Source organism: Coregonus lavaretus (assembly GCF_964263955.1).
Source record: "Coregonus lavaretus genome assembly, chromosome: 14".
NCBI classification, from domain to species: Eukaryota; Metazoa; Chordata; class Actinopteri; order Salmoniformes; family Salmonidae; genus Coregonus; species Coregonus lavaretus.
The window spans coordinates 34,549,369-34,571,556 of NC_140001.1; the positions used below are offsets into that span (position 1 = coordinate 34,549,369).

General features: G+C 43.0%; 1 protein-coding gene across 1 annotated transcript; it reads left to right on the forward strand.

The window, feature by feature from the left end:
* The first annotated feature begins 1,665 nt into the window (after nucleotides 1-1,665).
* LOC311141474 (cell division cycle-associated protein 2-like) lies at nucleotides 1,666-21,698 on the forward strand. The gene is made up of 14 exons (XM_084176815.1): nucleotides 1,666-1,812; nucleotides 2,140-2,374; nucleotides 2,606-2,736; nucleotides 3,003-3,168; nucleotides 3,429-3,628; nucleotides 3,863-4,087; nucleotides 4,305-4,422; nucleotides 16,056-16,375; nucleotides 16,646-16,700; nucleotides 16,802-16,873; nucleotides 17,032-17,120; nucleotides 17,396-17,473; nucleotides 19,171-19,333; nucleotides 20,188-21,698. The coding sequence occupies exons 2-14, from the start codon at nucleotides 2,200-2,202 to the stop codon at nucleotides 21,315-21,317; spliced, it is 2,922 nt and encodes a 973-aa protein (XP_084032941.1). The 5' UTR covers nucleotides 1,666-1,812; nucleotides 2,140-2,199; the 3' UTR covers nucleotides 21,318-21,698.
* Nucleotides 21,699-22,188: the final 490 nt, after the last annotated feature.

The following is a 22,188-nucleotide window of genomic DNA, read 5'->3' on the forward strand; positions in this document are numbered from 1 at the left end:
AAGGCCTGCATTACCATGTCTAGCGTTAATCCGGTCTCCTCTTCCCTGTTCACGTTGTGCCTGCTGCTTGCCTGTACACCTGGTGCTAGCAAGGCCACATGCTCTCAGTGTGCCAGACAGATAGACCCAGCTGTGGGGAGGGGTGGGAGTGTGATGTCACGGTGTACACAGCTGGGCCACAGAGAACTGCTTTAATCTCCTCTTTATAGGTCACCAACCATGGCTATGTCATCTCATCACACTCACAGGCAACAGAGAGAGAGAGAGTGAAAGAGGAACAGGAAGGAGGTAGACCGTGGGTGTACTGTATATGGAGCGTCAGAGGGACATTTACATTTTAGTCATTTAGCAGATGCTCTTATCCAGAGCGACTTACAGTTAGTGAGTGCATACATACTGGTCCCCCGTGGGAATCGAACCCACAACCCTGGTGTTGCAAGCGCCATGCTCTACCAACTGAGCTACAGCAGGATAGTAGAAAGGAAGGACATAGTAGGCCTGCATCGTTTTTTCTGAAGAGATTTTTTTCAACCCTGGATCAACGTCCTTGGTCTTGGATTCAGACAAATACTACAGAGCTACACTCTTAGAAAAAAGGTTCTCCAAAAGGGTTATTCGGCTGTCCCCATAGGAAGAACCCTTTTTGGTTCCATGGAGAATCCTTTTTGGTTCCACGTAGAACCCTCTTGGGTTCCATGTAGAACTCTCTGTGGAAAGGATCCTAAATGGAACCTAAAAAAGGGTTCTACCTGGAACCAAAAATGTTTCTTCAAAGGGTTATCCTATGGGGATAGCCGAAGAACAATTTTAAGTTCTAGATTGCACCTTTTTTTCTAAGAGTTTAGGCACACAAACTCTCCCCTCCCTGTTTGGCGGTAAATAAAGATGCTTGTGAGGAGACTGCAACCTGTCTGGCTGACAGATTGGATGTTGGAGGCAATTATCAGGTCAATTGTCAACGAGGGGGAAAAACAGTGTTTGTATGAGTAGCAGCAGCAGACGAGTCTGAGTAGGGGCCTACCAACCAGAGTAGCCCAAAGGCCGTCTGACGGACTTTGGGCTACTACCAGAGGGTTCAATTAATCTAACCAATCCAGCTGTTTTTATCACAATTTCTTTAAATGTTAAAGTTATTTTTTTGAAGTTATTTTAAGGCTATGTGAGACTAAGTTTTAATACAAAGAAGAGCTTTGATTTGTTTTTGGGAAGAAGTTGGGAAACTTGGGAATGGATGAGCTGTTCCTACTTCCTACATCAGTCCGTAAGGATAAATATTATCGACAAAGACAATTTAGATAGAAAACTACGTTATATTCGCCTCTTCCTCTTTGCTAGTATAGGAACACATTTTGGAGCACTAAAACAGATGTGATTCATTGGATATTCTAGAGACACGTGACATTTGCTTTCACATTCATTGGCCAGTTCGTATGAAATTAGATGATTTTGTAGACATACGAAATAGTCCCCAAATGTCCATAACTATCGATTTTTCTCAGTATTTTGATATGTTTTAATGAAAATGTTTTTGAATTTGGTTTTGAGTTTGTTCAACGTACATGTAATGATTTTGTTGGACATTTTAACGTTAACCAACATTTGTTTAGGTCGCGGAATGATCTTCGTGCCACAGCTACTGTGAGTGGTGCGAAATTTGAAAATTACACTAGTGGGACTAGCTAGCAAGCATGTTAGCTGTCAGCTAGCTGGAAAACGTTTTTTCTCGTAGTCATTTAGCTGGTATGTTTAGCAAGGTCTAGTTGAATTCATAAGGGTGGATATTGTAGCGTTAATAAAAACATTCGTATTAAGGTAAGATGTTGTCGATTAAGTGAATGTTAGCTTACGTTAACTGGCCAACAAGCTAACGTTAGCCAGTTTGTAACGTAGGTAACAGTTAAATGTGAACGTGTAGTTAACTTCAGAGTTGGTTTATAAAGGTTTTAAGTGGCTTTGTAAACTTTGTTTTAATTTGTTTATCAATAACTTGCAAGCCACAAATGCCTGTCACATAATAAACCACTTGTTTCAGTGTGTGATCATCAGTTGTTGCTTGTTTTGTCAGCCTTGCCTTCCTTGAATGCGTTATCGATCCAATTTGATCGACCGTTAAGAGCATTTGGGTGATCTCTAATTTAGGTGACAGACCCCACTGAAGTCGCTTGGAATCCTTTCTGTTGTAGCTAGGTAAGTTATATCATGGCCAGTTCAGAGCTGAAAATGGACAGCGTTGAGGGAACTGAAAACTTGAATCAACTGGAGGCCTCTTGTCCTTCTCCGCTGAGCATCACAACACCCTTGGATTTCTCCCAACTCACACCCTCCCAACCGGATATCTCCCTCCAGAGCTTCACTCCATCTTCTAACGTCAAAGGTAATTCAGACATTGAAGAAGTTAGCCAATTCTGTTTATCATTCCACTGGGTCCACTGCTCTCTCTGACGTTACCCTGTAGCTAATCAACTCATTATTATAACCCGAAACACACATTTTCCTAGGCAATGTAACGTTATATGTTATAGGTCTACACAGTGTTTTGTCAAGATATGCAATAAAATGTTAGTTTTCTGAACCAATAAATGGTGCTTCTATTGTCTTTCCCCAGAAAAATCTCGCCTGGCTCAGCTGAAGGCAAAGCGGAGGTCGAATGTTGGTGTACGGGGTTCACCAGAGACCAACTCCCTTATCTGCTACATAGCCCAACAGAGGATGAAAACTCCCCCCACAACCACACAGGTGAGATGTTTGCTCATGCATGATCATACTCAAAGATTGTGCATAAAAAATACTGTAGGTAGTGCACTGCAGATAAAAGTTGCTCTAGGACTGCTTGTGTTAATCTGAGTTGGAGCTAGCAATGCTCCTAGCCTAGCCAGAGCCAATTCAGGCCTATAAACTGTCTCTCTTGCTACAATGTATCTGTCATTTGTCAAACAGCTTGGTTTGAAACAATGAATTAGAAACAATGTGTTTACCATGACTTTCTCTTTATCTCTTCATAGCCTACCCAAACCAGCTCCTTCTTTCCAAGAGTCCCCTCTACTCTAAAGCAGAAGATGGCTATTTTCCAGAGCATTATGGCTGTGGAGGAGAATGAGAATGAAACGGTGCCAAAACAGAACAATCACACCGGGGGATGCATCAAGACAAGAGATTTTCTGTCTAGTGGTGAGTCTGCTTCAGTGACAAAGGATAAATCATTTATTAATCACTTATTACGTGAACTGAAATTGGTGCTTTGTCGGAGTATACTATTTCAAAGTTTTCAACTAGTTAGAATTTGAGGGAAATGTTGAAGTTTTAATATATTTGTTATACTTATTTGAGGGCATGGAGAAACATCCAGATACTACATATTGCCCCTTATCTTCTATAAGGGTTTTCTATTCTGGGCTGTAGTTGTTGATGGGTGTTGTCGTAACTCTCAGATGGGTGGAGCTGTGATGATGGCAGTGGTGGGAAGGAGAACAAGACCCCAGTGAGCCAGCCTCCATCTCTGACTCCACCACCCAGTAAGAGGCGCTACACAGCAGGCCCCCAGGGGTACTGTGTGGAGGAGATTGGCGAGGCCAACACTCCTGTCCTTAAATGCACCAGCACCATACTGAAGCAGCAACAAAACAAGGAGGTAACCTCATCACACACTCACCAAACATTTCTCTGTCCATTTAATGGTAAATATAACTTGGCCAACCATTCAGAATCTGTTGGTGTGTGTTTTGTGATTTTGGCTTGTACATGTTGATCAACTGGTAAGAAATATTGAAAAGTGCTTATTAAACTAAATGTATTATTATTAACCATTTATACTGTGACCACAATGTTCTGACATCCACTAACCCACCATGACCCCCTACCCCAGGTTGCAGTTGTCCAGAACAAGGACCATCATCCAGCTATCACTCTAACACCCGGAGCACAGACACAGTCCCAGAATGACACTGAGTTCTGTGGTGAGGTAGAACACGCTAGTGTGTCCCTGCCACCAACCCTGCATACTAATGCTGTGTCCCAGATCACACAGGATGAGCCCCAGTCCTCTCCTCTAAAGCAGATTTGTACTCCCACCAAGGAGGAGCAGGACCAGGTAAGCTATAACCAGGCTTCATCTACACACACCAAGCTGTGTCCCAAATGGCACCTTATTCCCTATATAGTGCCATTTGGGACACAACCCAACACCCCAGCCTCCTCTCCTCTGTCTGTGAAGTCTTCACAGCTCTGCAGAGCACACAACTTCTATTCTCACCCCATGTTCCTGCCTGGCTCTCAAACATTATGTTTGGTTCCGTCTCACTCCATAGGAGTGCTCCTTTGAACTCCACAGCCCCAGCCAACTTCTGGTTGTGCATTCAGGACCAGACAGGACAACTCGGCCCCCGCAGTTCACCATGCCATCTCTTCTGGAGATGAATCCCACAGGTAAATACAGTATACAGTGCCTTGCAAAAGTATTCATCCCCTTTGGCGTTTTTCCTATTTAGTTGCATTACAACCTGTAATTTAAATGGATTTTTATTTGGATTTCATGTAATGGACATACACAAAATAGTCCAAATTGGTGAAGTGAAATGAAAAAAATAACTTGTTTCAAATAATTCTAAAAAATAAATAACGGAAAAGTGGTGCGTGCATATGTATTCACACCCTTTGCTATGAAGCCCCTAAATAAGATATGGTGCAACCAATTACCTTCAAAGTCACATAATTAGTTAAATAAAGACCACCTGTGTGCAATCTAAGTGTCACATGATCTCAGTGTATATATACACCTGTTCTGAAAGCCCCCAGAGTCTGCAACACCACTAAGCAAGGGGCACCACCAAGCAAGCGGCATCATGAAGACCAAGGAGCTCTCCAAACAGGTCAGGGACAAAGTTGTGGAGAAGTACAGATCAGGGTTGGGTTATAAAAAAATATCTGAAACTTTGAACATCCCACGGAGCACCATTTTAAATCCATTATTAAAAAATTTAAAGAATATGGCACCACAACCAGGTCGCAGTTGTAAATGAGAACTTGTTCTCAACTGGCTTACCTGGTTAAATAAAGGTGAAATAAATAAATAAAATAAAAAAAACTGCCAAGAGAGGGCCACCCACCAAAACTCACAGACCAGGCAAGGAGGGCATTAATCAGAGAGGCAACAAAGAGACCAAAGATAACCCTGAAGGAGCTGCAAAGCTCCACAGTGGAGATTAGAGTATTTGTCCATAGGACCTCTTTTAGCCGTACACTCCACAGAGCTGGGCTTTACGGAAGAGTGGCCAGAAAAAGCCATTACTTAAAGAAAACAATAAGCAAACACTTTTGGTGTTCGCCAAAAGGCATGTGGGAGACTCCCCAAACATATGGAAGAATCGATACGGTTGCATATCGGGATATTATTTTTGACGATCAATTATTTTGACAATATCGCAGTATTCTTTATTTTTGGCGCTAGTTGGTTGTACCTGCACCAAAACTCTAGTATTTTTCCTTCATAGCTTGTGCTCAATCTTTTTTTTTAAAGAGAGCCAATTCATTTTTCAGCACTTTTATTTCCATGACTAATCAAAACTAGTTTTCTTAGGCTCTATTGTCCCTCTGCAGCAGACATATGGTAAGCAATATGTTTGTAATATAGAATTGCAATAAAATCACAGTATCAAATCACAATACTGTAGAATCGTGAGAATCGCAATACATATCATATCGGCACCTACGTATCATGATAATATCGTGAGGTCCCTGGCAATTCCCAGCCCTAGTGTGACTGATGATTTATGGATGAATACCGTCATGAAAATAAAACAACCGTCATAAATTGTTAAAAACCTACTTCATATTGAAGTCGACAAACTTTACCTAAAAGCAGAAACGTAATCTGATTTACATTCAACGATATAAGGAGAGATGAGAGGAGGCAAAACTAGAATTTTAGAATTTTGTGTTGTGGAACAAACCGCTGACTGAAGATGGCTGCAGCAGAGTGTGGTTGAGCCCATTTCTGTGGTAACATTCCATGGGACTCTTTACAATGTGATGCAACTTTGTTTCTCCTTGTTTCAGCAAGATGTTGTAGCAAACCAGTTTTCGGTTGCCTAGGCAATGACCCCCCCCCCCCCCCCCCCCACACCAAAAAAATTCCCTGACCATCACCAGCTTTACTACAGATATTGACAGCGCACGATAGGGAGGCAAGAAAATACTTGTTTTTGAGAGCAGCAAAGGCTCTTGTTGTTTGATTCATTTGAAGCTAACGTACAGTTATGAATATAACTACTGTTCCCTGAAAGAGGGAAATGAGATACAACATACTATGGGGAGTCAACGACCGCTCCAATCACCTGAAGAAAACTAAAAACGCCCAACGGGCCAATGAATGCCCTCGGAAGCCCCGCCTTGCTGGCTATAACACTGGGGCTCGCATTCATAATCTCAGTTCGGTACCGCTCTTCAGCCAGCCCAAACCCCCTGATGCCGTGGTTCCAAAATATGTTATACCTCATTCCCTACTTCAGGGAACAGTAGTTATATTCAAAACTGTACATTCCCTTTATGTCAGTTACTCGGTGTAGCATACTATGGGGACATACAATCACGGCCATATATATAATACATACATACAGTGAGGGGAGAAAAAGTATTTGATCCCCTGCTGATTTTGTACGTTTGCCCACTGACAAAGAAATTATCAGTCTATAATGTTAATGGTAGGTTTATTTGAACAGTGAGAGACAGAATAACAACAAAAAAATCCAGAAAAACACATGTAATAAATTGATTTGCATTTTAATGAGGGAAATAAGTATTTGACCCCCTCTCAATCAGAAAGATTTCTGGCTCCCAGGTGTCTTTTATACAGGTAACGAGCTGAGATTAGGAGCACACTCTTAAAGGGAGTGCTCCTAATCTCAGCTTGTTACCTGTATAAAAGACACCTGTCCACAGAAGCAATCAATCAATCAGATTCCAAACTCTCCACCATGGCCAAGACCAAAGAGCTCTCCAAGGATGTCAGGGACAAGATTGTAGACCTACACAAGGCTGGAATGGGCTACAAGACCATCGCCAAGCAGCTTGGTGAGAAGGTGACAACAGTTGGTGCGATTGTTCGCAAATGGAAGAAACACAAAATAACTGTCAATCTCCCTCGGCCTGGGGCTCCATGCAAGATCTCACCTCGTGGAATGATCATGAGAACGGTGAGGAATCAGCCCAGAACTACGCGGAAGGATCTTGTCAATGATCTCAAGGCAGCTGGGACCATAGTCACCAAGAAAACAATTGGTAACACACTACGCCGTGAAGGACTGAAATCCTGCAGCGCCCGCAAGGTCACCCTGCTCAAGAAAGCACATATACAGGCCCGTCTGAAGTTTGCCAATGAACATCTGAATGATTCCGAGGAGAACTGGGTGAAAGTGTTGTGGTCAGATGTTCTTTGGCATCAACTAAACTCGCCGTGTTTGGAGGAGGAGGAATGCTGCCTATGACCCCAAGAACACCATCCAGTGCTGGAAAATGATGGTGGCCACACAAAATATTGACAATTTGGGCCCAATTTGGACATTTTCACTTAGGGGTGTACTCACTTTTGTTGCCAGCGGTTTAGACATTAATGGCTGTGTGTTGTTGTTATTTTGATGGGAAAGCAAATGTACACTGTTATACAAGCTGTACACTCACTACTTTACATTGTAGCAAAGTGTCATTTCAGTGTTGTCACATGAAAAGATATACTCAAATATTTACAAAAATGTGAGGGGTGTACTCACTTTTGTGAGATACATACATACATACATACATACATACATACATACATACAGCTGTGGAAAAAATTAAGAGACCACTGCAAAATTATCAGTTTCTCTGGTTTTACTATTGATAGGTATGTGTTTGGGTAAAAATAATATTTTAGTTTTATTCTATAAACTACTGACATTTCTCCCAAATTCCAAATAAAAATATTGTCATTTAGAGCATTTATTTGCAGAAAATGACAACTGGTCAAAATAACAAAAAAGAGTGTTGTCAGACCTCAAATAATGCAAAGAAAATAAGTTCATGTTCATTTTTAAACCACAATAGTAATGTTTTAACTTAGGAAGAGTTCAGAAATCAATATTTGGTGGAATAACCCTGATTTTCAATCACAGCTTTCATGCGTCTTGGCATGCTCTCCACCAGTCTTTCACATTGATGTTGGGTGACTTTATGCCACTCCTGGCGCAAAAATTCAAGCAGCTCGGCTTTGTTTGATGGCTTGTGACCATCCATCTTCCTCTTGATCACATTCCAGAAGTTTTCAAATGGGGTTCAGGTCTGGAGATTGGGCTGGCCATGACAGGGTCTTGATCTGGTGGTCCTCCATCCACACCTTGATTGACCTGGCTGTGTGGCATGGCGCATTGTCCTGCTGGAAAAACCAATCCTCAGAGTTGGGGAACAATGTCAGAGCAAAAGGAAGCAAGTTTTCTTCCAGGACAACCTTGTACGTGGCTTGATTCATGCGTCCTTCACAAAGACAAATCTGCCCGATTCCAGCCTTGCTGAAGCACCCCCAGATCATCACTGATCCTCCACCAAATTTCACAGTGGGTGCGAGACACTGTGGCTTGTAGGCCTCTCCTGGTCTCCGTCTAACCATTAGACGACCAGGTGTTGGGAAAAGCTGAAAATTGGACTCATCAGAGAAGATGACCTTACTCCAGTCCTGTACGGTCCAATCCTTATGGTCTTTTGCAAACTTCAGCCTGGCTTTTTTTTTTTTTTTTATAATTTTTTTAGCTTTGCACGACTTCAGCCCTGCCCCTAGGAGCCTGTTTCGAACCGTCCTCGCCATGCACTTGACCCCAGCTGCCGTTTGCCATTATTTTTGTAGGTCACTTGATGTCATCCTACGGTTGTTGAGTGACATTTGAATGAGTTGGCGGTCATCCCGGTCAGTAGAGAGTTATTTTCGTCCTCTGCCGGTCTGTAGCTTTGTTGTCCCCAATGTCTGCTGCTTGACCTTGTTCTTATGAACCGCCGTCTTTTACATTTTAAGGATGGAAGCAACCTGACGCTCACTGTTACTCTGCCAGTAAAGCCAGAATTGAACCCTTCTTTTCCTCACTCAACTTTCCTTTTCAACTCTTTTGGCATGGTCAATAGTTATTTTTTGATTAATATTGGTTCATGTGATCACCTAATCAGTACCTAATTCAGTATAATGAGGTGTGCCTGTGTTGGAATTCAACAGACACTGGAATGGAATGGCAGTCATACATGTAGAGATGCTGATTTAAGAAAAATGTGCAGTGGTCTCTTAATTTTTTCTATATATATATATATATATATATATATATATATATATATATATATATATATATATATATATATATATATACACACACACACACACAGTGGGGAGAACAAGTATTTGATACACTGCCGATTTTGCAGGTTTTCCTACTTACAAAGCATGTAGAGGTCTGTAATTTCTATCATAGGTACACTTCAACTGTGAGAGACGGAATCTAAAACAAAAATCCAGAAAATCACATTGTATGATTTTTAAGTAATTAATTTGCATTTTATTGCATAACATAAGTATTTGATACATCAGAAAAGCAGAACTTAATATTTGGTACAGAAACCTTTGTTTGCAATTACAGAGATCATACGTTTCCTGTAGTTCTTGACCAGGTTTGCACACACTGCAGCAGGAATTTTGGCCCACTCCTCCATACAGACCTTCTCCAGATCCTTCAGGTTTCGGGGCTGTCGCTGGGCAATACGGACTTTCAGCTCCCTCCAAAGATTTTCTATTGGGTTCAGGTCTGGAGACTGGCTAGGCCACTCCAGGACCTTGAGATGCTTCTTACGGAGCCACTCCTTAGTTGCCCTGGCTGTGTGTTTCGGGTCGTTGTCATGCTGGAAGACCCAGCCACGACCCATCTTCAATGCTCTTACTGAGGGAAGGAGGTTGTTGGCCAAGATCTCGCGATACATGGCCCCATCCATCCTCCCCTCAATACGGTGCAGTCGTCCTGTCCCCTTTGCAGAAAAGCATCCCCAAAGAATGATGTTTCCACCTCCATTCTTCACGGTTGGGATGGTGTTCTTGGGGTTGTACTCATCCTTCTTCCTCCTCCAAACACGGCGAGTGGAGTTTAGACCAAAAAGCTATATTTTTGTCTCATCAGACCACATGACCTTCTCTCATTCCTCCTCTGGATCATCCAGATGGTCATTGGCAAACTTCAGACGGGCCTGGACATGCGCTGGCTTGAGCAGGGGGACCTTAAGTGCGCTGCAGGATTTTAATCCATGACGGCGTAGTGTGTTACTAATGATTTTCTTTGAGACTGTGGTCCCAGCTCTCTTCAGGTCATTGACCAGGTCCTGCCGTGTAGTTCTGGGCTGATCCCTCACCTTCCTCATGATCATTGATGCCCCACGAGGTGAGATCTTGCATGGAGTTCCAGACCGATGGTGATTGACCGTCATCTTGAACTTCTTCCATGTTCTAATAATTGCGCCAACAGTTGTTGCCTTCTCACCAAGCTGCTTGCCTATTGTCCTTTAGCCATCCCAGCCTTGTGCAGGTCTACCATTTTATCCCTGATGTCCTTACACAGCTCTCTGGTCTTGGCCATTGTGGAGAGGTTGGAGTCTGTTTGATTGAGTGTGTGGACAGGTGTCTTTTATACAGGTAACGAGTTCAAACAGGTGCAGTTAACACAGGTAATGAGTGGAGAACAGGAGGGCTTGTTAAAGAAAAACTAACAGGTCTGTGAGAGCCGGAATTCTTACTGGTTGGTAGGTGATCAAATACTTATGTCATGCAATAAAATGCAAATTAATTACTTAAAAATCATACAATGTAATTTTCTGGATTTTTGTTTTAGATTCCATCTCTCACAGTTGAAGTGTACCTATGATAAAAATTACAGACCACTACATGCTTTGTAAGTAGGAAAACCTGCAAAATCGGCAGTGTATCAAATATTTGTTCTCCCCACTGTGTGTGTGATATATATATATATATATATATAATGTAAAGCGTTGGTCCCATGTTTCATGAGCTGAAATAAAAGATTCTAGAAATTTTCCTTAAGCACAAAAGGCTTATTTATCTCAAGTTTACATTCCTGTTAGTGAGCATTTCTTTTGCCAAGATAATCCATCCGCCTGACAGGTGTGGCATATCAAGAAGCTGATTAAACAGCATGATCATTACATAGGTGCACCTTGTGCTGGGGACAATGAAAGGCCACTCTAAAATGTGCAGTTTTGTGACACAACACAATGCCACAGATTTCTCAAGTTTTGAGGGAGCGTGCAATTGGCATGCTGACTGCAGGAATGTCCATCAGAGCTGTTGCCAGAGAATTGAATGTTAAATTCTCCACCATAAGCTGCTTCAAATATCAGATGTCAGACAGCGTGTATGGCGTCGTGTGGGCGAGCGGTTTGCTTATGTCAACGTTTGAACAGAGTGCCCCACGGTGGGGTTATGGTATGGACATACATAAACTACGGACAACAAACACAATTGCATTTTATCTATGGCAATTTGAATGCACAGAGATACTGTGACGAGATCCTGAGGCCCATTGTCGTGCCATTCATCCGCCGCCATGTTTCATCATGATAATGCACTGCCCGTGTCGCAAGGATATGTACACAATTCCTGGAAGCTGAAAATGTCCCAGTTCTTCGATGGCCTGCATACTCACCAGACATGTCACCACAGGAGGTTGGTGGCACCTTAATTGGGGAGGACGGGCTCGTGGTAATGTCTGGAGCGGTAAGAGTGGGATGGTATCAAATACATGGTTTCTCCGTTCCAGCCATTATTATGAGCCGTCCTCCCCTCAGCAGCCTCCACTGCATGTCACCCGTTGAGTATCTTTGGGATGCTCTGGATCGACGTGTACGACGGCGTGTTCCAGTTCCCGCCAATATCCAGCAACTTCACACAGCCGTTGAAGAGTGGGACAACATTCCACAGGCCACAATCAACAGCCTGATCAAATCTATGCAAAGGAGACATCGTGCTGCATGAGACAAATGGTGATCACACCAGATACTGACTGGTGTTCTGATCCACACCCCTACCTTTTTTTTTTAATGGTATCTGTGACCAGTAGATGCATATCTGTATTCCCAGTCATGTGAAATCCATAGATTAGGGCCTGATAAATGTATTTCAATTGACTGATTTCCTTATATGAATTGTAACTCAGTAAAATATTTGAAATTGTTGTTTATATTTTTGTTCAGTGTATAGACCCTGCCTCCACAAAGTATTCATACACCTTGACTTTTTCCACATTTTGTGTTGCAGCCTGAGATTTGTCACTGGCCTACACACAGTACCCCATAATGTCGAAGTGGAATTGTTTTCCTACATTTGTACAAATTAATTAAAAATGAGAAGCTGAAATCTCTTGAGTCAATAAGTACTCAACCCCTTTATTATGGCAAGCCTAAATTAGTTCAGGAGTAAAAAATAGCTGAACAAGTCACATAAAAAGTAGCACTGTCTGCAATAATAGTGTTTTGAATGACTACCTCATCTATCTACCCCAAACATACAATTATCTGTAAGGTCTCTCAGTTGAGCAGTGAATTTCAAACACAGATTCAACCACACAGATCAGGGAGGTTTTCCAATGCCTTGCCAAGAAGGGCACCTATTGGTAGATGGGTAAAAATAAATTAGAAAGTAGATATTGAATGTCCCTTTGGGCATGGTGAAGTTATTACACTTTGGATGGTGGATCAATACTCCCAGTCACTACAAAGATACAGGCGTCCTTCCTAACTCAGTTGCCGGAGAGTAAGGAAACCGCTCAGGGATTTCACCATGAGGCCAATGGTGACTTTAAAATCAATCAATCAAATGTATTTATAAAGCCCTTTTTACATCAGCAGATATCACAAAGTGCTATACAGAAACCCAGCCTAAAACCCCAAACAGCAAGCAATGTAGATGTAGAAGCAGTTAGAGTTTAATGGCTGTGACAGGAGAAAACTAAGTATGGATCAACAACATTGTAGTTACTCCACAATACTAACCTAATTGACAGTGAAAAGAAGGAAGCCTGTACAGAATAAAAAATATTCCGAAACATACATCCTGTTTGCACTAAAGTAATACTGCAAAAAAATTTTGCTAAGCAATTAACTTTATGTGCTGAATGCAAAGTGTTACGTTTGGGGAAAATCCAATACAACAGATTACTGAGTACCACTGAGTACACTGCAGTTGCTTACCAAGAAGACAGTGAATGTTCCTGAGTGGCGGAGTAACAGTTTTGACTTAAATCTGCTTGAAAATTGATGGCAAGACTTGAAAATGGTTGTCAAGAAATGATCAACAACCAATTTGACAGAGCTTGAAGAATCTTTTAAAAGAATGGGCAAATATTGTACAATCCAGGTGTGCAAAGCTCTTAGAAACGTACCCAGAAAGCTGTAATCGCTTCGAAATGTGATTCTAACATGTATTGACTAAGGGGTGTGTATACAGTGCATTTGGAAAGTATTCAGACCCCTTGACTTTTTCCACATTTTGTTACGTTACAGCCTTATTCTAAAATGGATTAAATTATTATTTTTTCCTCAATTTACACACAATACCCCATAATGACAAAGCGAAAACAAGTTTAGAAATGTGTGTACATTTATTAAAAATAAACAACTGAAATATCTTATTTACATAAGTATTCAGACCGTTTGCTAGATGACTCGAAATTGAGCTCCAGTGCATCCTGTTTCCATTGATCATCCTTGAGATGTTTCTACAACTTGATTGGAGTCCACCTGTGGTACATTTAATTGATTGGACATGATTTGGACCGGCACACACCTGGACAGTGCATATCAGAGCAAAAAAACAAGCCTTGAGGTCGAAGGAATTGTCCGTAGAGCTCCGAGACAGGATTGTGTTGAGGCACAGATCTGGGGCAGGGTACCAAAAAATTTCTGCAGCATTGACGGTCCCCAAGAACACAGTGGCCTCCATCATTCTTAAATGGAAGCAGTTTGGAACCACCAAGACTCTTCCTAGAGCTGGCCCCCCGGCCCAACTGAGCAATCGGGGGAGAAGGTCCTTGTTCAGGGAGGTGACCAAGAACCCAATGGTCACTCTGACAGGGATCCAGAGTTCCTCTGTGGAGATGGGAGAACCTTCCAGAAGGACAACTATCTCTGCAGCACTCCATCAATCAGGCCTTTATGGTAGAGTGGCTAGATGGAAGCCACTCCTCAGTAAAAGGCACATGACAGCCGGCTTGGAGTTTGCCAAAAGGCACCTAAAGAATCTCAGACCATGAGAAACAAGATTCTCTGGTCTGATGAAACAAGATTGAACTCTTTGGCCTGAATGCCAAGCGTCACGTCTGGAGGAAACCTGGCACCATCCCTATGGTAAAGCATGGTTGGTGCAGCATCATGCTGTGGGGATGTTTTTCAGCGGCAGGGACTGGGAGACTAGTCAGGATCGAGGCAAAGATGAACAGAGCAATGTACAGAGATATCCTTGATGAAAACCTGCTCCAGAGCGCTCAGGACCTCAGACTAGGGTGAAGGTTCACCTTCCAAAAGGACAACGACCCTAAGCACACAGCCAAGACAACACAGGAGTGGTTTCAGGACAAATCTCAATGTCCTTGAGTGGCCCAGCCAGAGCCCCGACTTGAACCCGATCGAACATCTCTGGAGAGACCTGAAAATAGCTGTGCAGCGACACTCCCCATCCAACCTGACAGAGCTTGAGAGGATCTGCAGAGAAGAATGGGAGAAACTCCCCAAATACAGGAGTGCCAAGCTTGTAGCGTCATACCCAAGAAGACTCAAGGCTGTAATCGCTGCCAAAGGTGCTTCAACAATGTACTGAGTAAAGGGTCTGAATACTTATGGAAATGTGATCAGGTTTTTATTCTTAATACATTTGCAAACATTTCTAAAACCTGTTTTTTGCTTTGTCATAATGGGGTATTGTGTTTAGATTGATGAGGAAAAAAACAATTTAATCCATTTTAGAATAAGGCTGTAACGTAATAATGTGGAAAAAGGCAAGGGGTCTGAATACTTTCTGAATGAACTGTATGTAAATTAGAAATTTCTGTTTTATTTTCAATAAATAAATTACTTTTTGTTATTATGGGGTATTTGTGTGTAGATGGGTGAGATTTATTTATTCAGGATGTAACAACAATGTGGAAAAAGTCGAGGGGTATGAATATTTCTGAATGCACTGTCTATATTTTGGGGTCTGGGGCCCCTAAGCGATCGCTTATGTCGTTTATGCCTGGAGCTGGACCTGCTTGAGCGGGTTTCCACCGCAGGAAAACAGGACTATCTTTTAATTTTCATTGTGAATTCACATGCCCTAGGGCATGGTCGGAGGTTCACATCCAAAGTGGTAGGCTTTTAGCAAACACAAATAGGAAGCATTCCAAATTTCTACCCAAATTGGAAGCATGGTCCTATTTTTCTCAGTTGGTAGAACATGGAGCTTTTAACGCCAGGTTAGTGGGTTTGATTCCCAGGACCACCCATACGTAAAATGTATGCACGCATGACTGTAAGTCGCTTTGGATAAAAGCGTCTGCTAAATGGCATATTATTATATTATAAGCATTAGCTACACAAGCAGAGCAGAAAGTAGTTGGCTTTTAGCAAACACAAAAACCGATACCAAGACCCAAAACTGGCAACATCTAGGGGGACAAGTACTCTCTCCCCACTAACAGACCCCTAAGTTGGAGCCGAATCCAGTAGTCTTTGTGTGCTTGTAAATTGTGACAAGTTCTCCTTCAGTCAAGCTGAAGAGCGACGAATTTAGGAAATTAATCAGAGCCCAGGTGTTATAGTCAGGAAGGCGGCGCTTCCGAGGGTGGGCTCTGCATTAATTGGCTGGTTGGGCGTGTTTTTAGTTCAGGTGAATGTGATTGCATGTCATACCGAGCGACCGACTGAAAGGGAACCACATTTTTCTGTACGAGAAGCAGTTGGTTCAATGGAGCTGTTTTGAGGAGGGTCAATTGATGAGTAAATATTTATTTTTCCTTTAGACGAAGCTGATTCCTTTGGTGGTAACGTTAACTCAACTGTGAAGAGGAAGAAGCAGGTGCGTTTCGGGATCCTGCTGCCCCCCGAGCTCTTTGACAAGAATCTTCCCCCCAGCACCCCTTTACGGAAGGGGGGCACCCCAGGCCGCATCCCAACGTCTGCCGGGGGGTCCCAGCTGAGGTCACTGCTGAAGACCCCCCAGAGGACCCCCCTAACCCTGGCCCAGCCGGACTTCAGCAGCCCCTCTCTGACTGGAGCCTCCCCATCCCTCACTATGGGGCCCTGCTGTGGGGAACAGGAGAGCACTGACACTCAGGGAAAGGTACAAATCACTCACTAACACAGTGATTGACCTGTCCCAAAATGATGAAGCAAGGGTTGTATTCATTAGGCACCAAACGGAAGAAAATGTACTGAAACAGGGACTACCTGAACGTCCAATAAGGAACTCTTGTTTTCCGTTGCCAAAACGTTTTGCTAAAGTGTTCCCTAATGAGAACAGACAATCATTTAATTGTTATTCTTGGTAATCCAGCATGTGGGTTGTTGTGTTTCACCATGTAAATAATGCAGTAATTCTCTATGCCCTCAGATCACCTTCCCGTCAATGGAAGAAGATGTTGACAGTTCATTGATGGACAATGCAGGTTGGTTGTGGAACAGTGATCATTGCTGAGAGGAAGCTATATTTCTAGTCAAGCTCTGTGTAAAACATGACATTGTTGTCACTTGCTGTATGTATTTACAGAGCTGGAGACTCAACCTCTCGATTTGAACTCAGCTTTCCAAGAAGAGGACTCTGTTTGTGAGGCACTGCCAGGTGAGATATAGTCACTTCAGTTGACTCCCACTTCATCCGCACATACCCTCTCTCTCCTTACGTAACAGCACCTCTCCTCCTCAGCCTCAAGTCATTGATTTACAGTGGTGCCAGTGAGTGTCAAATGAGATTCTAAAGCTGAGGTGTGTTTGCTGTAGATGCTGCCCCAGTGCCTGACCCTGCCCTGGACTGTGAACCAGAACCAGCCGCTCCTGCCACAGCCCGCTCTCGCAGCAGAAAGAGAAAGGTCTGGTAACACACCACTCATTCACTGAACAGGATAACCTCATTCCCTCCACTTACACACCAATGAGAAGATTATCTCTGGACTAATATTATCATAATATTAAAACTATCTTTATCTGTTGATCTAGGATTAATCTCAATGGAAGATCTTGTGTGTAATTAAATAGATCCTGTCCTAATGCCACCTCTCTCTCTCTCACTACCTATTTCTCCCTCTATTTCTCTCCATATTTCTCTCTCCATATACCTCACTTTTATCTATCTCTGTTCTTTCAGCAACCAGAGGAGGAAAGTAAGCCTGTGAAGAAGAGGTCTTCGCGTACGGCTGCCAAGTCTGCCTGTGGGAGGATGAAGGTCAGTCTGGGCTCTGCTCATCACTTTACTTTCTCGACAGAGACTTATAATATTACACGCTGTGGCGGTGGATAGTACAGTGAGCTAAGCCTCAGGGAGGTATTACATTCACCAAGCTACTTGCCTCGTTCTAACTTTTATTAAGCCACAGTCAATCTGCTTTCCTCACGCTCAAGCGATTTAGGTGATGCTTTTTTTATTCCAATTTTGAGCAAGAACCAAACTATATTTAGAAGGTGGTGTTTTGAGTACTTGTAGGATTTACTTTAGTTCTGAACACGAAAGGAATTAGCGTTTCAAGGGCCCAAAGAAGCAAGTCTACTGTGATTGTTGTAATAACTGTATCCTTCAGAGGTGACAGTAAAACAATATCAAAACCTAAATGAGAAGAGGTACAAGGTTGTAAGCAGGGATGCAAACTCTGGTGAGGGCCCAAAATGGTGACACTTGCTAGGGGGGGGGGTAAAAAATAAATATCAGCTTTAAAATGCAGGTTTTAACTAATTAAACAACAAAGAATATGATCTACATGATCAGTCTCTGTGTGTAAAATAAAAAGTGGTTAATGTGAACCTAACACACAGCTAAAAAATGTAAGGAAAGCAATCCATTATTATTTGGTGCCTAGACTTTACTGCAAATTACACTCAAGTCCAGAGATAAAACAGTACATTAATATTGCAGTTAGCCACGACAGCCTTTATAATAGAACGCTTGTGACCACCCACATCTATATATTGCACTTGGGAAAAAAACATCAAGTAGAAATAGAATGAAACACAGGCATTCTACTTTTTTCTCTATTATAGTGGCTACAACTATAGTGGCCACTATAGAAGACATTGATCAAGTGCACAAGGCCAAATGTGTGCAAAAATAACGTTCACTGAGTAAAAACTAAAATAATCCCCACTCACACACAACTGCATGTAAAGTTCAACACAACAAAATTAATAGCTTTGGGCTACACTGCATGTTTTTACCTTGTACACTTTCTGCCTGTGGACATCTGTTCTACAATGTGCCAGCAGCAGAGCATGAGACCCTTTGTTGGCATAATTTATCTCTTTCAGGCAGAGTAGACCTGGCATACCCCTTTTTATCCACTGTATTGAGAAAGAGGGAAATTGTGTGGTCTTCCTTTCACCTCTGGCATCCAGCTTAAGCCAGCTCCAGCTACACCTGATCCCTGAATCCACTTGTTTAACAAGCAACGCCTCATTTTCACCTGATTCTCTCATTCTGAAAATTAACCACATACTGTAGAGGGAAAACATTAGTTAATACGTGGTAGTTAGTTCGTTAGCTAGTTAACTAGCTAAATGATAATTCGATCCAGCTAGCAAGATGCTTAACAATGCTAACAATTCTTGTTCCACCACACTTGCTCCCTCACCTCAAACTTTCCAAATGCCAGTTGTTTTTCGGTTACAGCTCATGAAGTACGCTTCATCACCTTCTCACCCCAGTCTCCGTGGTCAGGCTTCTCTCACTCTTCGTTATCGTTGGATACAGCCAATATTGCCCCAAACGTGCATCACTCGTTCGCTTACAGCCAGTAGTTTCTCATTGGATCTATACAAATAACGTAGGTTGCCTATTTTGGATTCAAAACGGCGAATTTCGCCAAAAGGTGACTAGTTTGCATGCCTGTGTAAGGATGAGGCAAACCAGCTTGGGTGTTTGTGTTTCTCCAGAACTCAGCAAAGCGTGGCTTTGGGAAGAAGGCGGTAAACCGCTCTCTGTACGGGAAGAGAGACTACGCATCCAAGAACCCCAACCTCAGCCCCATCACGGAGAACCTGTCCTCCCTCAGCTGCTCCCCCAACCCTCAACACCCCCACACCTGCAGACACACGGGTAAGCACTTTGCTGTTAGGCTCTGTTTGAATACCCAGGAAGAAACATTCCTTCCTTGAACTAATCATTGATCAAATATGATTGGATTGGTGAGAGCAAGGCTTCCACTGCTGATTTCACGTATACCTACACCCCCACTCACTTATGAAGACACATATCTTGCATTACCCATCTCATATGTATATACTGTATTCTATATTATCTATTGCATCTTAGCCTATGCCACTCTGATAATGATAATGACATTACTCATCCATATATTTATATATTCTTATTCCATTCCTTTACTTAGATTTGTGTGTATTAGGTATTTGTTGTGGAACTGTTAGATATTACTTGCTAGATATTGCTGCACTGTAGGAACTAGAAGCACAAGCATTTCGCTACACTCGCAATAACATCTTCTAACCATGTGTATGTGACCAATACATTTGATTTGATTTTAAGATACACCACTAAAGTAAAGGCACTCTCCACTCTCACTGATTCAGACACTTGAAATACAGTAGTAAGTACAGTCAATAATAAATTAGAACGCTGCTACTGTGTAAGCATTCTCACAAAGCACATAGGCCATTCAATCTGACTCGGAGCATGTCCAAGTACAGACATTCAACAGTCTGTAGTAGTAGCTGTAGTCTAGACAGTATTATAAACTGAATGCTGATAGCAGTGGTATATCATACCGTATACCACGGGTATGACAAAACATGTATTTTTACTGCACTAATTACGTTGGTAACCTGTTTATAATAGCAATAAGGCACCTCTGGGGTTTGTTGTATATGGTCAATATACCACACCCTCGGGCCTTATTGCTTAAGGAACCCATGCTGTGTGTCCTCCCTCCACAGCCAAAGGAGACTCCAGCCTATTGGAAGATGTCATTAACAGCGACCCAATCACTGGAGTGGTCATGGCTGCAGCGCTGTGGCAAAGCCGCTTGTGCCCCGTGGACAGTGGGGACTCACCAGAAGACACCACCCCAGCTGCAGAGCCCTCTGATGGGCCTTCAGAAGACCGCCAGGCCCTTGTATGTTCCACCACAGGCCGCTCTGGGACTGGGAGAGCAGCACGAGCTGGGAGGAGACGGTCGGGTCCAACAAATACCTCCAGAACCAAAGAGCAGAAAGAACAGAGTTTTATTAGAGGAGATAGAGGGAAGGGCAGGAAGGTGAGTGTTCCTGTTGATTACTGTCTCAGTGAAGACCCAGAAGAGCAGGTAGAGAACACTGATGCAGAACAAGACTCAACAGAAACAAGCCAGCCAGAGGTTTCAGAGTCCAGCCCAGCCAAGCACACAGTACCTGGTGACAGAGAGGGTGAACCTAATGCACAGTGTACCTCATACCCTGTAGATACAGATACAGATCAATGCACTGGCACACTACCAGATGCAGGTAGGAGTGGGGAAAGTCCAGTTAGGGCAGACACTACACCCTGCCCTCCTACAGATGAGGTTAGCACCACAGTGGCTATATCAGAGCAGGAGGCAGTGAGCCGTGTAGAACAGAGACCAAACAAAGGCAAGCATAGAGGAGAAGCTCGGGCCCTGGGCCGCTCCAGGGGTAGAAGGAGTTCTATATACGCCAGATCAGTCATAGAGGAGGCGCAGGCACCCCAGTCAAACGGTCCAGAGGCAGTGGAGGAGAGCGGGCAGGAGGTGGAGAATGACAACCACAGGTCAGAGATGGAGCTGGGTAACATTACAGAACAGGCCTCCTCCTTCCGAGATTCCCTTCTTCCCCCCTGGGCACAAGAAGAGTTCAGCATCGATGACGTGCTGCGGCCTCTTCCCAGCAGGGGGCATCGGTCTGTCCGCCGCAGCCTGAGGAACCAGAGCCAGAGCAGCACCCTGGAGGCCAGAGGCTCCGGCCTAGCCTGGCTGCCCCACACCTCCCCAGACTCCATCAGGGCTATCCGCAGGAAGACCAGGGGCCGACGCAGCTCAATCCAGGCTCTACTGCCCCCTCCCCTGGAGTAAATGGACCACATGGACCTATGAGCCGCTCACACTGCTCCTAGCCTGTCGGCTACTGGACACTGGCTGTGTCTGAACTAGCGCCCTATTCACTATGTAGTGCACTACTTTTGACCAGTGTTGGTGAAAAGTAGTGCATTTTATAGTGAATAGGGTAGCATTTTAGATGCAAGCCTGCCTTTTGATACTGTTAGAGAAGATAATGGGATGTGGTTCTGAGTTAATTGGTCGTTGGGAGTTTTATAAACCTTCTAGTTTTTAGTAATTAACTAGTTGTGTAAATAGAATAAGATCTTCCTTTAATGTGATTGAACTGCCTGGCATATTTTTTTTTTTTATGTGTACCTCCTGTATCCATTAAATAAAATGGGGATCTTCCAAACCATTCATTGTCTGAATATTATACAGGCCTCTCTTGAAATACACATTTATAAAAACATGTCTAAATAAAGTTTAAATGATAAAATATACAGTATATCATAGGAGGTTGGTGGCATTGGTGGCAACTTAATTGGAGAGGACGGGCTCATGGTAATGGCTGGAGCGGAATTGGTGGAATGGAAACCATGTGTTTGATGCCATTCCATTTGCTCTGTTCCAGACATGTATTATCTGTCCTCCCCTCAGCAGCCTCCTGTGATTACTGTATATGTTCTAGTAAAAACAATTGTTTATTTCGTACAATAGATCAATCAGACTGTAGTTATCTGTTGCTGGTTTCACAAACCAAGCTTATCAATATATACACAGAGGAGCACAATTATCTACCAATCAATACTAAGGCACTCCAGTGGTAATCAGACTACATATTATGTCACCATTGAACACAATTGTAGTAAGTCATACTGTTCTACATTTCCCCTTCGGACAGGAT

Coding starts and splice junctions, on each gene's coding strand:
- LOC311141474 (XM_084176815.1), top strand. CDS start 2,200: ATGGCCAGTTCAGAGCTGAAAATGGACAGCGTTGAGGGAACTGAAAAC. Junction 2,737..3,002: donor CTCCCCCCACAACCACACAG/GTGAGATGTTTG, acceptor ATCTCTTCATAG/CCTACCCAAACCAGCTCCTT. Junction 19,334..20,187: donor CCACACCTGCAGACACACGG/GTAAGCACTTTG, acceptor CTCCCTCCACAG/CCAAAGGAGACTCCAGCCTA.